At 43.8% G+C, this 15,492-nt stretch overlaps 1 protein-coding gene across 1 annotated transcript; it reads left to right on the plus strand.

Moving 5' to 3' along the window:
• Window positions 1-67: 67 nt before the first annotated feature.
• Window positions 68-14,087, plus strand: YWHAB (tyrosine 3-monooxygenase/tryptophan 5-monooxygenase activation protein beta). Its single transcript, XM_027745852.2, has 6 exons — window positions 68-202; window positions 7,744-8,044; window positions 9,036-9,159; window positions 10,175-10,338; window positions 11,651-11,746; window positions 12,183-14,087. Exons 2-6 carry the CDS (start codon window positions 7,751-7,753, stop codon window positions 12,237-12,239), a joined length of 735 nt encoding a protein of 244 aa, XP_027601653.1. The 5' UTR covers window positions 68-202; window positions 7,744-7,750; the 3' UTR covers window positions 12,240-14,087.
• The last annotated feature ends 1,405 nt before the right edge of the window (window positions 14,088-15,492 follow it).

A 15,492-nucleotide genomic window follows, 5' to 3' on the forward strand; every position in this document is an offset into this window, starting at 1 on the left:
GCGGCGGCGGAAGGGGCGGGCGCGGCGGCGGCGGCGGAAGCGGGGCCGAGCCCTCAGGGCGTGTGTGCGTGTGTGTGTGTGCGTGTGTGTGTGAGAGAGAGAGAGAGAGAGAGAGAGTGTGAGTGTGTGCGGAGCGTGTCCGTGCGAGCGGCCGCCGCGCCCGTTCGCCCTCCTCCCCGTGCGATCGCAGCGCGCCGCCCAGGTGAGGGGGCTGCGGTGGGGATGGGGGGGGTCGGGGTCCGGATCAGCGAGGCGAGCCCGCCGCGGCCTCCGTCCCGGCGGCCGCAGGCCGCGGCGGGAGAGTCCTCACACCGCGGTGCCTCCCCCCGTGCCCACGGGTAACGGTGTGGCCATTGCTCGGCGGCCGCTGCCGGGCCCGGGCGGGCGGTGCCGCCCCTTCGCTGCCCCGCCCCGGTGAGTCACTCGGGGCCCGGGGCGCGGCCGCGCTCACCTGGGCAAGGCCCGCGCTCCCGCAGGGGAAAGGGAGGGGGGGAAAAAAAACCGGGCCGGGGTGATCCAGGGCGGCCTCCACAGCCCGGGAGAGCTCCGTGGCCAGCCCGGGAGAGCCGCGCGTGGTGGGTGCGAGCGGCCCGTGGTAGGGCTGAAGGTGATCGCAGCGATGCTTCCCTTCCCTTTAGGAGGCAGCAAAAATTATTTTATCATCATCGTCATTATCATTGTTATTCCAGTTTTTCACTGTTGGTTTTTCCCGATCGCGCCCGCTTGGGGATAGAGTGCTATTTGGGAATGGAGCCCTCTCTTAGAATGGAAACGAGGTTGCTCCCAAGCGGGTCCCGGCCCACAAAAAGGCCGGGCAGTGGCCCCGAGCTAACAGGCTTTGTTCGAGGTAGGTACGATCATCCCGATGGATGATGGAGTGACAGTGGCACACTGGGTCGCTGGGTTGGCGTAAACGCCTCTCGCGCGGAGGTCGCGAGATAAATTGGCTGCCTTCAGGTGGGTTTCTTATTAATAGTTAAAATACCTTTTGCGGTGGTGGGAAAGCAAAAAGCACATCATGCAGCACCGTAAAAAACTAAATTCCTGTGGGAAAATACCGGAGGCTTTGAGAATGTTATTAAGGTTTTGTAACTTCAGTGGGAGGAGGAATATTTGTGTCTTCGCACATTTGTTGTTGCAGGACACCTTAGTCAGAAATTTGAGTACTTTTTTATGAAAAGAGAGCTTACTTTTATTTCAAAGTAATAACGAGCTGTAATCTGGTCTAGAAAAGACAACAAGAATGCGAGTGCCTTTTTCTCCCTTCGTATTAAAGGACTGCAAAAATATCCCCAGTATCATATTTTGTTTATTAAATTGGTACCAATAAAGTGATAGACTCCTTGCACAGATGGGCCTGGTGCAGTTTTCTCAACCTCATTATGTCAGTACCGCATGTTCTGATCTCTGCTATTTTGATGTTGAGTCTTTTTATTTTTTCCTGAGCAGGCCTGTGCCAGTATGCAGCTTTTTGTGCTGCATGTGAATAAACTCAGATGAAGAGGAGTTCAGTAAATAATTATTTGTTTAATGAGGTAAAAGCTCGTACTCTGATCCGTGTGGTATCCTAATACCAGCAGTGTGTCTGTTACATGGCCACACTTCTTGCCCCACCCTGTAATACAAATACTGACAGTTTATTATTAACAAAAGTGATTTACCTGTGATATGAATACATTAGTTTGGCATGAACTTTATGCCTGGGGGAAGATTTTTCGGGCTAACTCACTATTTCCACCTGGACCCTAGCCAAAAACAATTCTGCTAGTTTGAACAAAAAGGTGTTACCATGTGAGTATGTTGTGCTGTGGAAGTGCCAGCGTGTCTCCACCTGAGTGAGGGCCATAGGCAGGGAGCAGAGCTCAGCTTTTCAGCCTGGCATTGGGAAGAAGAAGGCTCCTGTCACTAGATTGAAGGTGTCTGTACAGTATCAGTGTTCCCACGTTATTGGTACTGGTCATAGAGATTTTGTAATTCTCTGCGGAGGTGGAAAACCATTGGTTTTCATTTTATTCAATAATTATATTGGTGAGATTTAGAAAGCAACAGGTAATGATGGCAGATGACCAGAGCAGGTTGAGGCATGGTTTTACAGAATGTTAATTTTACCTGAGCATTTGCATAAAGATGTCAGCTGAAGGCCAGGGTAGATGCAGAGGAGGCCAAAGTTATGTGCTTCACAAAGTCAGCAAGATTATCACAGGTGGGAAATTATTTTCTTTTTTCCCTCATGTTTGCAGGATATTATACTGATCTTGCTATACCCAAGCTTCTGACAGTTGTGTGAGATTTTACTGTTCAGACCCATTCATTTTCTAATCAGTTACTTAGCAATCCATGATAGCCTTTGAGGGAACCAAACAGAGAAACACAAGTAATGACATCAAATACCTAATACTGCAGTAAAGCAAGGAAGGTTTCTTGCACTGCATGGAAAGAGTTGATTGATTTTCTGTAAAGAATAATGTTGGGGGCAGTGTTTTCTTGACAAGGAATGCCATCCCCATCATGCAGATACTTGTGTCAGCATGTGTGTACCTGAGTTATGGAGAAAGAGTTTCCATTTGTGTTAGAAACAGTGTCTCCAAAGCTCTTACTCGCTGTTGTTATAGAACTCTAGTTTGAAATACAACTCACCTCACATTAATGTTTAATTTCAGAATGAATTGCCCATTCAGAAATCAAATGCAGGTATGTTCACATATTGTTGGAATCTTGAGCTGCAAATTCTATACCAGTCTGCTGCTTTTCCCGTTAGAATTTGAAAGGAGCTTGTGCCTGGGAAGCAGGATTGCCTCCCGTTTCAGAATTTGAAAGGAGCTTGTGCCTGGGAAGCAGGATTGCCTCCCGTTTCACCCACTCTGGTTCCACATTCCTTTCTCACAGTGGAACATGCGGGTCTATTAACCTGCGCCTCAGCTCGACCCAGTGAGGACCAGTATGTCAAACCCATGCCCACCCTGATTTCTCACCAGTATTTTACAAAGGGGAAGTTTTGTCTGATAGAGTCTCGTGCTTGCTATGGAGAGAAAAACAGCGCACAAAAATCGATGGCTTAATTAGCATGAGAAGAACAGGTCATCAGGAGCAGCAGACTTCAGACCAACGTAAGCTTATTAGTATTGTCCTGTCAGTTCGATATGTTATATAAGGCAGAATTTTTTTCAGTGCCAGTTTTCATTTCATTTCTGCAGACTTTAAACACAGTTATTTGTGATCCGTTCTGGCTTTGTCCTAAACAGCCCATCGGAATGGGAAACAATAAAGGCTACAGAGCAGTTGGTAAGGTGTAGTTCTCAAGATCCTGCAGCCTTCTGAAGAACAGTAGCTGGATGTTTTACTCCTCAGCTGTTACTGGGATGCGAACATCCATTTCTGTGCGTCCGTCCACTCGTGGAAGATCCGTGGGTGTCCTGACTCCAGGGGCTGTTCCCAGGGTGGTCACACCATCTCTTTTCTCCCTGCATCTTTCACTGAAAGATTCAGGCAGCTACAAAGTAATGAGTTTTACAGGTTCTGACCTTTACCTTTGATGCTCTGTGAAATATTTCAGTCTTCTCTACACAGGTGTAAAGCTTTTCCAGGGTGGGAGTAAGCACTTGTAACTTGTAGTGCCTGCATACACGTTCTTCTGTGTTTGTGAGAGATTGAAAGAGCTCTAGGCTACATGGGAGATAGAGGAAAAGAATAACAAAAAAATTACATTCTAAGTGTGGGACTTAGTGTGATTCAAATTTCTGGCAGCTGGTACTACTGGCTGTGGCAGCTGGGTAGTGGTTGGTATTTCTTATTTGTGAACAGTGGCCAGCCACTTCTTTTTGGAGGGCTACTAAGCTGTGGTTTAACAGATTCTTAAGAACACAGCATCTTAAGAACTTGAAATGTGTTGATGCATCTAATATCAGAATCTTCTGCTTAGGACAGGCAACTTTCAGGACTCCTCCATGGCTGTGATCTGCACGTCTCTGCACCTTTTCCCATCTTCCCTTTTTTTCCCCTTGCCGCCATGCCATGGCTTCATTAGTGCTAGAATAGATCATTCCTGTCAGCCTCCCGTTCATCACCTCTGTGTGTTTTGCTCCTAGCTGCAGGTAACCTTTGGTAGATGGCTTCTGTGTGTGGCCTAGGAGTATTTTTAGCTCTAGGCTTTGCTTGTCTCAGACTGTGGCACACTGATCCATTGTTAGAGCGTGGCTTTCATCTCCTCTCTGGGAGGGACCAGTTATGACTGATAGTTGCTTCTTTGCCTTTTCAAACATCACTCCTTTCCTTGTATCTTTTTTCCTTCTGGCAAACACTTCCCTCTTTTGGAGCTCAAGCCAGCATAGCTCTGCAAAGCTCTCTCCAAGCTTCTAACAAGGTAAGCAATGGAGAATCAAATGAGGATTTTAAGTGTTTCTTTATGCAGCACCCTGGGGAGGAAATAATGGTAGGCTTACTGTCAATGGCAGATATTTTGGTGTGGGCAATGCTTTTCTTACTGCATTTAAATTCTGTGAAATCCATATTATTGAGTAATACTTTGTGTTTCATAGCAAACCTACTAACAGTACAGATATGAAGATGAATTAACTAAACTCGAGCCCTTGTATACTGAATTCTTATGTCAAAACTAAGCCAGTGGAGTTCTGAGGAGCTCCATCTTCAGTGATTGGTTTGAGTTACATTTAAGATGTGCATAAATTGGATACATTGCTGAGGAACCTTGCTTCATGAGAAACAACATTCTAATCTTTGTGCTGCTATTTCACTTGTATAATTGATGTGTTAAACTGGTTTCTGAATCTCTTTTATCCACTAGGTCTTTGTGCCCCTGCAGTTCCCTCTGTGATTTCCTTCATGTGTCCTTGTATGAACCCATTGACTGCCGTGAACTGTCTTGCATCTAAATATAAATATGTCAGTGAGCTTGATAAAACAAACTCTGCACCCTTTCAAAACTAAGCTCCGTGTTGTTTGTGAATGGAATTCTGCACAGATGACTTGTCTGCAGATTAGACCACTATTGGCAAAGTGCAGATCAAAGATTAAACTGACTTTTCAATGGCAAAATGTAAACTCTCTCGGACCTACTTGCCTCTGGACTTCAACAAGCAGGCTGCTTCCACGTAATAATCACATTTCATAAGAAGAAGAGGAGAAGATAAGATGCTTGCAGTAGAAATACTTCTAGAAGCTGTGCAGACAGTGAGGAAACTAGAACTGCTCTGAAACTGTTTTGTTTAAATGTCCGGTTGCTTAAAGTCGGCCCTTGCAATGTAAAATGCATTCTTCAGGTGTACTTTGCTCATGTTCAGATGTTACTGAGTGGGTAGAGAAATGCCACTCACAAATTACTTCCTGCCTTGAGCACACAGTCTGCAGTTACTGCTGACTTAAGGGAATGGTTTATGAGGTTCAATAGACTCAACAGGGAAAAGTGGGATGGGTTCTCTCAGTGGGAAGGGGTCTGATGATTCCTTGGTCTTGTTCTGCATGATAGGCTTCAGTGCAGAGAGAAAAAGTGAACATCACTAATCACACCCCTTTTCAGTCAGGAGCTATCCTTTTGGTAAGCCCATGGAAGCCAATGATAATAGAGCATATCCCCATGGCAAAAGAAGAGAGAACTCTTTATCAGTGAAGAGAGAACCAAATTAATCTCCAGAACCTGTCACACTGCTGCTCAAAAGCCACTCTGGCTTGTTGAGGGCTTCCATCTGAAGTGTGTGTGTCACCTTTCAATAGATCCCAAGATCCACTAGTTTAAACACAGTATTTGCAATGGGACTGAACTGCAGCCCAACTTTACTTACCAGTCTGCAAGAGGTCCCTTTCCAGGAGGCTGGGTTTAGCATTCCATATCCTTACCTTGAGTGCCTTATGTGGCTGGATGCATTAGGATCTACAAAGGATCAAAGGCAAGCAGGAGTGAGTTAGACTTGCAGATATAGAGCAGGTACATTTGGTTGTTGGATTTACTTCAGGAGCTTTCATGTGAAATAACGATGTTTGACATGATATCTTGGGTGATTATTTTTTTTTTAATATCTTCAGCTGGAGGGATAGAATGTGCTCATCTCAAAATAATTTTGTAGTTAGGGCTCGTCCTTGGCAGTTTGAGCAGTGTATGAAACTGCTCAAACACACAGTGGGAATTTGGGTCTGCATCTCATTGTCCTGGTTCAGGATTTAGTATAAGGGACTGGTTTTCCTGTATAAGAGTGTGGTAGGTGATACGTGGAGTAAAATACAAGCTGAGCAGGGTGTGCAAAATGTTCTCCATCAGAAGCCTGTCAGACTGGAATCTTTGAGGGTGAGAGCCAGAGAAAAGGCTGCAGCAATGGCTTTCAGCCTGTTGGTTCTTGCTAATAGGGCTGTAGATGCTTCTCTAATGAACAGAAGCCTGTGAAGGCAATTGTAAAGTTACTGTTCTTGTTTGCTTTTATTTTTCTTCCAGAAGTTTTTTTAGGCTCTAGAAGTTTTTTGTTAGGTCTCAGCCTGTAAACTTACCTGGACAGTGAAAGTCCTAATTAGGATTTACAGAGTAGGAGAGGGTAATTATTGCTCAGTACAGATGAGAATAACAGTTCTGGGTCTGTCCAAAAGTGAATTTGCAAACCTACAGAAATTCCGCAGATGAATTCGGGGTGTGTTGGAGCTTGTGAGGTATTGAGGTCTGCTTTGCTTTGACAAAGGCAAAGAAACTTGTTTAATTTCTCCTGGGAGCCAGGCCCTAGGTGGTGTATCGAGTGTGAGGTTGGTGGCTCAGTGGCTGAGTTGCTCTATGCTAGCATTGTGGTGTAGGAGTAAGCAACACTCAAGCCGCCTCACTAGCACGTTCCTTACTCACTTCATCTTTCATTGCTTAAGCTCTTCAGTGGCCTTGTGGTCACGTGATGTGTTTTTCTTGGCTCCACTTGCTAAACTGCATTATCAGAAATGATAAACAAATTGTTTCCATATAAGCAATTTGTTTTGTGGTAGTGACCATCATGTGGGCCGCGTCCCATTCAGATTTTATGAACATCAGTATTATTTAAAAGGTCTTGAGAACCTGAGGCTGCAGCCCCCATAGCTGTGTAGAATGATCCATTATGTGTACGTTGATGCATGTGTAAAAAAAGCTGTATTTTCTGGCAGAACAGTATAAATATGCTTTCCATAGTTGCCAACAACTACAGCTTTACTGGGTATGGTTTATGTAAACCCACAGAAACACCTCCTGTAGCTTGCCAAAGCTCTTCAGTGTCAGGAGGAGCTGTCCAGTGCTTCAGTGCTCCTAAGTAGTTGTTATTGTTTAGCAGTGGAGGGAAACAAAAACAAAAACAAAAACCCCAAACCAAAAACAAACAAACAAAAACCCCAAAACAAAACAAAAACCAAAACAAACAAAAAAACACAAACACCAAAACTGGTTGTTTCAGGGTCAGAACAGTGGATTAGTGTCTCCCAAATTGAGCTGTGGCCAGTATAGAAAACGGATTCATATAGGGCTGTGCTTAATGACTTTTGCTGCATTTTGAAGAATGATGCATCCATATCTTCAGGATTGTGATTAGTCATTTACACATAGAAATTATACATGTTTGGCAAAAGGTCCAGTAATTTTTTAAAAGGAAACCCTCTGTATTACTCTGATAGAATTTATAGATTTCCCTCTTATTAGTGACTGTAAGATCTGCTTCACCCTTCAGCATGAACTTCCACAGTGTGGACAACCTGGAGACACTTTTCTCTCTTTTTATTCCCCACTAATTGCAGGAGAGCCATGGATAAAAGCGAGTTGGTACAGAAAGCCAAGCTGGCCGAGCAGGCCGAGCGTTACGATGACATGGCTGCTGCTATGAAGGCTGTCACTGAGCAGGGACATGAACTGTCCAACGAAGAAAGGAACCTCCTCTCCGTGGCCTACAAGAACGTGGTCGGTGCCCGTCGCTCGTCCTGGCGTGTGATTTCCAGCATTGAACAGAAAACAGAGAGGAACGAGAAGAAACAGCAGATGGGAAGAGAATATCGTGAGAAAATCGAGGCTGAATTGCAGGATATCTGCAATGATGTTCTGGTAATAATCCAACAGCAAAAATAACAGTAGTTAGTACTGCAGCATTTTTCAGAGAGGCTTAAGGAATCTTAGGATTGCTGTCGACACTGCAGCACCTTAGCAGGGGAATAATTTTGCATAGCTACGTACTTGGATCCCATTCCAGCTTCTAAGGCATCTACCTTGTTTCTTGGGGGATTTGCTATAAAAGAGCATTTTTTTTTAGCAGAAAAAAGCAAACAAGGCCACATTGAAGACCCCTGGCTGCTGGTTGGGGGGGTGGTTCACCATGAAAACAAATTTAGATCTGGGGTACTGGCATGAGTCCTGCTAAAAGGCTGACCATTTAAATTCTTCTGTGAATGAATGCTGACATCTGAGGCTTGTTTAGTACCTTTTTGGAATAGAGGAGGTCTGTAGTTCTTCCCCCAAACTGGTTTTGCTCTTCCTTTTATTGCTGTTCAGGTTGTGTAAGATCAGTCAGGAGCAGCTGCTGTCAGTGCGGTCGGTCTGTACATCTCTTTGAGTTCACACGTGCTGACTGTGCCACTGCTGAGCTTTTCAGCTGGAGCTGCAGATAGAATCTGTTTCTCGTGGATAATTTCACAGCTCTGCATAGAATTCAGCTCTGTGGCAGCAGAAGTGACCAGATGTGCTAATGTCCAGCTGCTGCTTTATTAGTTTGGCTGTGGACACAGGTTTGCATCAGTATATTTCAAGGAAAATCTTTGCAGTTGTAAGCCCTGATAGTGAATAGATTCTGCAGGAGGGAATGGTGGGTGGCCTCAACAGAGCAAGTTTTCAGCTGTCCTGAGATTAGGTTACAAGTAATTTCTCTCTTTTTTTTTTTTTTTTTTTAAAGTGTAGACAACAGTAGGCAAAGTGATTAACACATGAGTAAGTCATTGTTAATGTTTGAACAGTTCATGCTCACCATTGTAACGAAGGCTCAGTTTCAGACATTATTTTTATAGCTTGGATTTAAAAAAAAAGGTGATGTTTCCTTTCTCAGGAACTCCTGGATAAATACCTTATTGTCAACGCCACGCAGCCAGAAAGCAAGGTCTTCTATTTGAAAATGAAAGGTGATTACTACAGATACCTCTCAGAGGTGGCGTCTGGGGACAATAAGCAAAGTAAGTAGAAATGAAATCTCTCATTCTGGGGGCCAAGCAGAATCAAGTGTAAAAAATACTTGTGTTCTTTTCCCCTAACGTGGAGTGTTTATTTCTTTTCACTACTGCTCTGTAGTATTCAAGATGGGTGCAGTGCAAGTCACTTTTAGAGAAAGACTTCACTGAAATTAATAGAAGTTACTGACAGATGTCCATCAATCCAGTCAAATTCTGCTTGCAGCCCCTGACCACAGTAGCTGATTTTTAAGCATATATAAAGCAGTATAAAATCCTTTTCCTGGAGAATGGTTTTGTTGGTTTTTTTTTTTTTCCTCGTGGAAAATCCTTTATCTCTTGTTTAAACTATGAATTTAGCTGAAGTCTTCACCATTTGCAAACTTCCTGCATGCAGATGTGGGTTATTGGGTTTGTGGGTCCTAAACCAGTTAATTCCGAAATGGTAAAGCAGTGCTGGACTCTGCCTGAACTCCTGGTGAGTGTCTGATGGAGTCCATGTCTTGCAAACTTAGTTTTATGCCAGTATGGAACTTATTGTTACTCATTAGCCAGGAAGGGACTGTTGGCTCTCCTCTGAAACCCCAACCTGAAATACAAAGTTCATGCCCTAAAGCTGCAGTAGTTTAGAGACCTCTTCTTTCCCATGTGGTTTTGTCTGGATTTATTATTGATAATTGTGACTTCTTCAGCTGGGCTGGAAGGGAGTGTTTAACACCAGAACACTTTGACTTAGGTAGGGTTTGTGTCCATCCAGATTGGTTGGAATTTATGTTGAATAAATGTTATTTTAAGTCTCTACCGAACTGCTGAACTTAATTTCTCTGTGTCAGAGCTTTAGCTGAGCACATGTTTCTGCCTTCATAATTCTGCCAGTGGAAAGCTTTTACATCTGCAAACACTGAAAGAAGCGTCTGTGCGTGTGTGACTGAATTTCTGGTGGCACAGAGAAGAGAATCCCTTTCCCCATGAAGTACAGAGATATGCTGTGCATTAATATGGTTGTAATTACTTCTTGCAGCAACGGTAGCAAACTCTCAGCAAGCTTACCAGGAGGCATTTGAGATTAGCAAGAAAGAGATGCAGCCAACACACCCCATTCGACTCGGTTTGGCTTTAAATTTCTCTGTGTTCTACTATGAGATACTAAATTCTCCTGAAAAGGCCTGTAATCTGGCAAAGACGGTAAGCAGACTCTCCATGTCACCAGTATTTGTGGAGGCTGAGGACATAAGTGCAGTGGTTGCAGTAGCACTTTGTAAATGATTATGCTTTTTCATATCAAATTGCTTAAAAATGCTATCGTTAAACTGCTGTCATTTTAGTATATTTTCAGGTGAGTTGGTTTGCTGGTCTGGCTTAGCTTTAGGTCAAGCTAATTTGCTACTGCAGCTGTTCCAGTGACAGGGAAGACAAAATGCCTCTTCTTAATGTCCACCTAATTCTCTTAGAATGTGTTTGTTTGAAAACACTTGAATTAATTTAGCATTTCTAAAGTGAAATATTTATTTAAATTTGAACACTTAGCAAATGCACGTGAAGTGTTGTCTGTGTGTCCATCTTTGTAACCCTGAATGTCCTTGTGTATCCATGTGCATGTGTGCCACTCTCTCCAGAGACCAAAATAAGCTTGTATGGTGGGTTGTGCCAAACAGATAATGAATCCTTTTTTTCTTGGCCTTCTCTCTAAAATAGGATTAAAACCTTCTAAGTAGAGTTTTTTGTGTCTGTGAAAATTGTCTGGTAGTAACTCAAATAGCATGGCATTAGGTGTATCTTAGTGTTCTTAATACACACTTCAGTAAGACTTTGTAGCAAGAAGTGATGTTATGCTGTAAAATGCTGCTGCTGTTCCTGCTTGTTTTTTTATAGTTAAAATTCTTACATGTGTTTGAAACCTGAAAGAAGAAATAGCACTTATTCATGGCTCTCAGACTTGCAGCATTGATTTTCACGGGTCACAGATGGATGGGAAGAATGGCTTTGTTAATGTCTAGTGGAACATACCTGATTTCCTCTGCTGTTTTGAAAAGAAATTGAAAACCTTCCACCCCACTGTCAAAAATCCCTGTCTTCCATTTTCTTGCCAAGTTACTCATGTACAGTATATATATAAGTGTAATGGTGCCTTTGTCTTTCACTGCCAGTTTAAACCAGTGAGACCTTCCTTTTTAATGGAAGTGTTGCTTTTAGGTGTTGTTCTTAAACCTGACTTCAAACTGTGTGAATCATTTTTCAGCATGATACAGAGTGCTCTTGCCTCTTCAGTATTTGGTGTTGAATGGTAGTGAAGTTGTTCTGGGCTTTAATCTGGACACCCCTGAAGATTTCTGTTTTCCCCTGTGGCTGTCTGGTGCTCACTTTGGTTTACATTTCTTCTTGTGGTGGAAAAAAAAAAATACTGGAAGCTTTTGTCACAGAATTTGAATAGTAATGTGCCAGATTTGTAAGCAGTTCAGAGAGCAGAGTGTGAAAGTGCTGTCTTGCATGTTTTCAGGCGTTTGATGAAGCGATAGCAGAGCTGGACACGCTGAATGAAGAGTCTTACAAAGACAGCACTCTGATCATGCAGCTGCTTAGGGACAACCTCACTGTAAGTACCGTGGGGCAAACCACTGCACTCTGGGCTGCTGCACTCCCTGAAGCAGTTCTGTGCCGTTCCAGGCCTTTTCTGAGCTGGTAACTGCATGTGATCACTGCTTTTTGTAACCAGACCGGCCAGACTTGCTTGTTCAGACCAGAAATCACTTGTTAACCACTGTAACAAACTCAATTTTTTTTCTGTAACACAAAGTGAAGCTTGTTCTCAACAGCCAGTTTTATGTGTAGGTAGCCAGCTTGTGCTGGTTTTTTCCTTGTTATCCTCACTCACGTAACAGTTTGTTATTCTTTAGCTTTACTGTTAAGTTCAGTTCTGTATTGCTCTTAGCTGAGAAAATTACACAACTAATTATGCTGTCTTCCCCTTCCTGACTATTGTAATTACCTGTGTGCTTTCAGCACAAACACATATTTGTATTTTCTTACAGCTATGGACGTCGGAAAACCAGGGAGACGAAGGGGACGCTGGGGAGGGAGAGAACTAATGGCTGTCACGCTTCACTATGTGTTCAATGTCACCCCGTATCCTACACATAATCCCTTTGTGCGACAAGCAAAAAGAATAGTACATCGACTGTCACAACCTCAACGTAGCAAAAACTGTCTGTGGGGTAAAACCGGTTGGTTGGTGTTGTGTGTACCTAGAGCGGAGGTCGGTTATTCCAATGGCATTCCGAACTTTCCTATGATGAACATTTCCAGTTCCGATTACCGTGTTTATATTTTTAACTGAACACTGTGATAACGGGTTTTGTGATCGCAATTGACTTTGCAAAACTCTTTATTGGTAGAAAAGTAGACATCAATTATGTAACTCTGGCGAGCTTAATCTGGCACCAAAATAGTCGAAGTACAATTCTGTTGTAAAGTTGTACAGAAAGTTATAGAGATTCTATTGTGACACTGGGGCATGGAAGGAAAACAATCCAATGTATGGCATTCCAGTTAGGGACACTGCTATGAGGTAGTTGAACAGGCACACTCTGTAGACATTTGTAACCGAGTCTGAGGCACCGCTTTCAGTCAAAAGCTCACTTTGTCAATCCTGTCTTTCTGGGGATGGGGTTTGTTTTGGGGAGGAGGGTAATGGGGGAGTTAGCAGCTTGATTTCCAAACTCTTTACACTGGCAGATAACTGGGATTTGACTTCTAAAAGTGCTTTCGTGCTCATACGACATGCATGACTAAGCCCCTTCCCACAGCAATAACTTACCTAGTTACTACACCTTAGATATTCTTCAGTAGTGAGAATTCTTGGTTCGCTGCCATGGACTTGCAATAGGAAAAGATTCAATTTTTTGAATGGCCTTATTAGTTTGGATGATACTTATTAGTTTGGATGAAGTGATCTGCCACTTTAGCATTACTTTACTCTTAGATGAGTCAAAATCTCCATGGTATTCCCATTTTGAATTTATCCTGAAAACCTCTTAGGTAATCCACTGAGCCATCTTTTAAGTTCACTTTATAGAAATTTTTCTCCCATTGGACTCTGTTCATCCTTGACCCTCTCACCTGTTTAAACTCCATTAAAGCAATTTTGGACTCCCGCATACGCGTCATCCTTTCTTTGGTTATGGGTGATGTCAGGATGGTGGCTGAGGCCTGAGCCTCACCAAGGACAGGTTTCTTCCTTGGATGTTTCAGAGCTGCCAGCGCTGTTGCAGCCTTCAGCTCTCGTCTGCCACTTTTTGGTAGTACCGGGATCTGGCTCAAATATTCAGGATTTCCCATCTCGTACTGGAATGCAGACCTACACATCTGTAACACTTGTACCTTGTAATATTTGAGCTCCAAACGTCCTCACCTGGCCATGTTTCAAACACGTCCCATTAAATAAAACCTAATAAGAGTTGCGTGAATAATGCAGTGGAAAAGATTAGGAATAGTCACCTATCAGTCCCGCGGTATCATCCCCTGCCTTCACATTCCACTTAGGTATAGGATCCATCTGTTTGTCCATCTGTCTGCTGAAGAGAATTTCATGCACTGATTTTAAAACTCCCCTCTACTAGCTGAACAAATTGTGCAGTTAATACTTGGCGCTTGATAAATGCAGTAGTGAATGTGGAACCGAGCCTGTCTGTATATCTGGTAGCTCTTTTCGCTTTGTTTTTACTGACCAGTATTCTGCCTAAAGTTTGCTTCTGTGACGGTTATATTGCCTAGCACACACGTGGTTGTGAGAATAGTATAGCAAAAAAGAAATACCTGGTTATTGATGTACTAGATTCGTGTATGTCTTTTAAACAGTTCTAGTTTCACCTTACACAAAATAATCAGGAAAGTGTAAAAGAATTCAAAAGTGGATAATAAAAAAAAATTTTATCAGTTGGCTGTGTCTGTTGTCTGTGGCAGTAGCAAAACCTGTGGTAGTAAAATCACCACTTGTATTAAATTCTCGGTTTGGGGACTGTGTGAGTTGATTCGTGGTTTCCACATACTAAATTACTCATTCCTTTGCCAAGAGGCTTCCCCACACGCTGTCCCAGAAAACACTGGTTCTCTTCTTTTTTGTGTTGAGGTCATACTTGTAATATATTGTCATTGCAGGGCTTAAATGCAACTCTAAATAACTCCTTAACTTGCCATGAGTCATTACATACTGTATGGTTGAGCACACTGTAAAAGGAGAAAAGTCTGCTGGTTACATCTGGAGGGTTCTCCTCAGGAATCTTTCCGATGCCCACTCCAGTGCAGGGCCGGCCTCACCTCTGCACACCCAGCTCTGCTGGGCTCAGCCCGTGGTGTGCAAAAGCAGCACTGGGAGAGGAAAATAGGTAGAGGAGTATTCCTGGACATAAGAGCCCTTGAAGGGATGGATGGCAGCAGCCAGGCAGCCTAAAAGCACCGAGGAGGTTGGTCCTTCCTGCTCCCAGAGCCTCCTGCTCCTGCAGTGGGGCAGCACAGAAGTGTGCACGGTGCAAAATGTTACTGGGCTGCTTTTGATTGACCACTACAAAGGCATTGGGTCAAAATCTAAGCAGCTGCTGATGGAGCACTGCTCAGTCCTGTGCCATGGCTTTAATTGGTGGTCCCTCTGTGATTATTGCTTGTCATTTTCCAGCCTTTATGGACATACCTGCTCTTCAGTGATTCTGTAGTGTACACTAACTGCCAATCTGACTCATGCTGATGGCATTGTCAGCTCTGAGAAGAAAAATCTTGTGTTCTGCAAGCTGATCCTGTTCATAGACCACTTCTGCCTCAGTCCTTTCACATAACATCTCCCATCCTTACTCTCCCTTTTCGGGAAATCATGAACCAAGGAGCCTGGTCTGCAGCAATTATGAGTTGAGGGAATATCTCAATTTTTCAATTTATTTTGTTGTTTTGGGGAAGGACACTCCCACTGGTCCAACCACAGTAAGAGTCCATGTGCACTCTACATGTTTAACTCATCTAATCGCTGCTGCTGTGGCTTCTCATTCCTGGCACCGGTGCTTGTCTGACCTTTGGGTGAGTCAGCTTAGTGTGGGAAACCATCAGAAGGCTTTGGTGACTGTAAGGGTTGTCCTGACTGCCCCGCTGCTGACCTTCCAAGGGGCTGGGCTGGGCTGGAGCTGGGGAGCCGCTGTCAGGGGCTCAAGGTTCCTGTGTGCTGTCACCCAGTGTTTCAGCAGCACAGTTACATCCATCTCTGTGGATGAAAGCGACCTTACAGCACTCTGCATGTGCCACACAGACAAAAGGTGATGGCAGAGGCCAGGTCCTGTATCCCGTGGGTCTCTGTTGAGT

The sequence above is a fragment of the Pipra filicauda genome, unplaced genomic scaffold (genome assembly GCF_003945595.2).
Source record: "Pipra filicauda isolate LSUMZ 115617 unplaced genomic scaffold, ASM394559v2 scaffold299_size895176_pilon, whole genome shotgun sequence".
NCBI lineage: Eukaryota > Metazoa > Chordata > Aves > Passeriformes > Pipridae > Pipra > Pipra filicauda.

Coding starts and splice junctions, on each gene's coding strand:
- YWHAB (XM_027745852.2), top strand. CDS start 7,751: ATGGATAAAAGCGAGTTGGTACAGAAAGCCAAGCTGGCCGAGCAGGCC. Junction 8,045..9,035: donor ATATCTGCAATGATGTTCTG/GTAATAATCCAA, acceptor TTCCTTTCTCAG/GAACTCCTGGATAAATACCT. Junction 9,160..10,174: donor GTCTGGGGACAATAAGCAAA/GTAAGTAGAAAT, acceptor TACTTCTTGCAG/CAACGGTAGCAAACTCTCAG.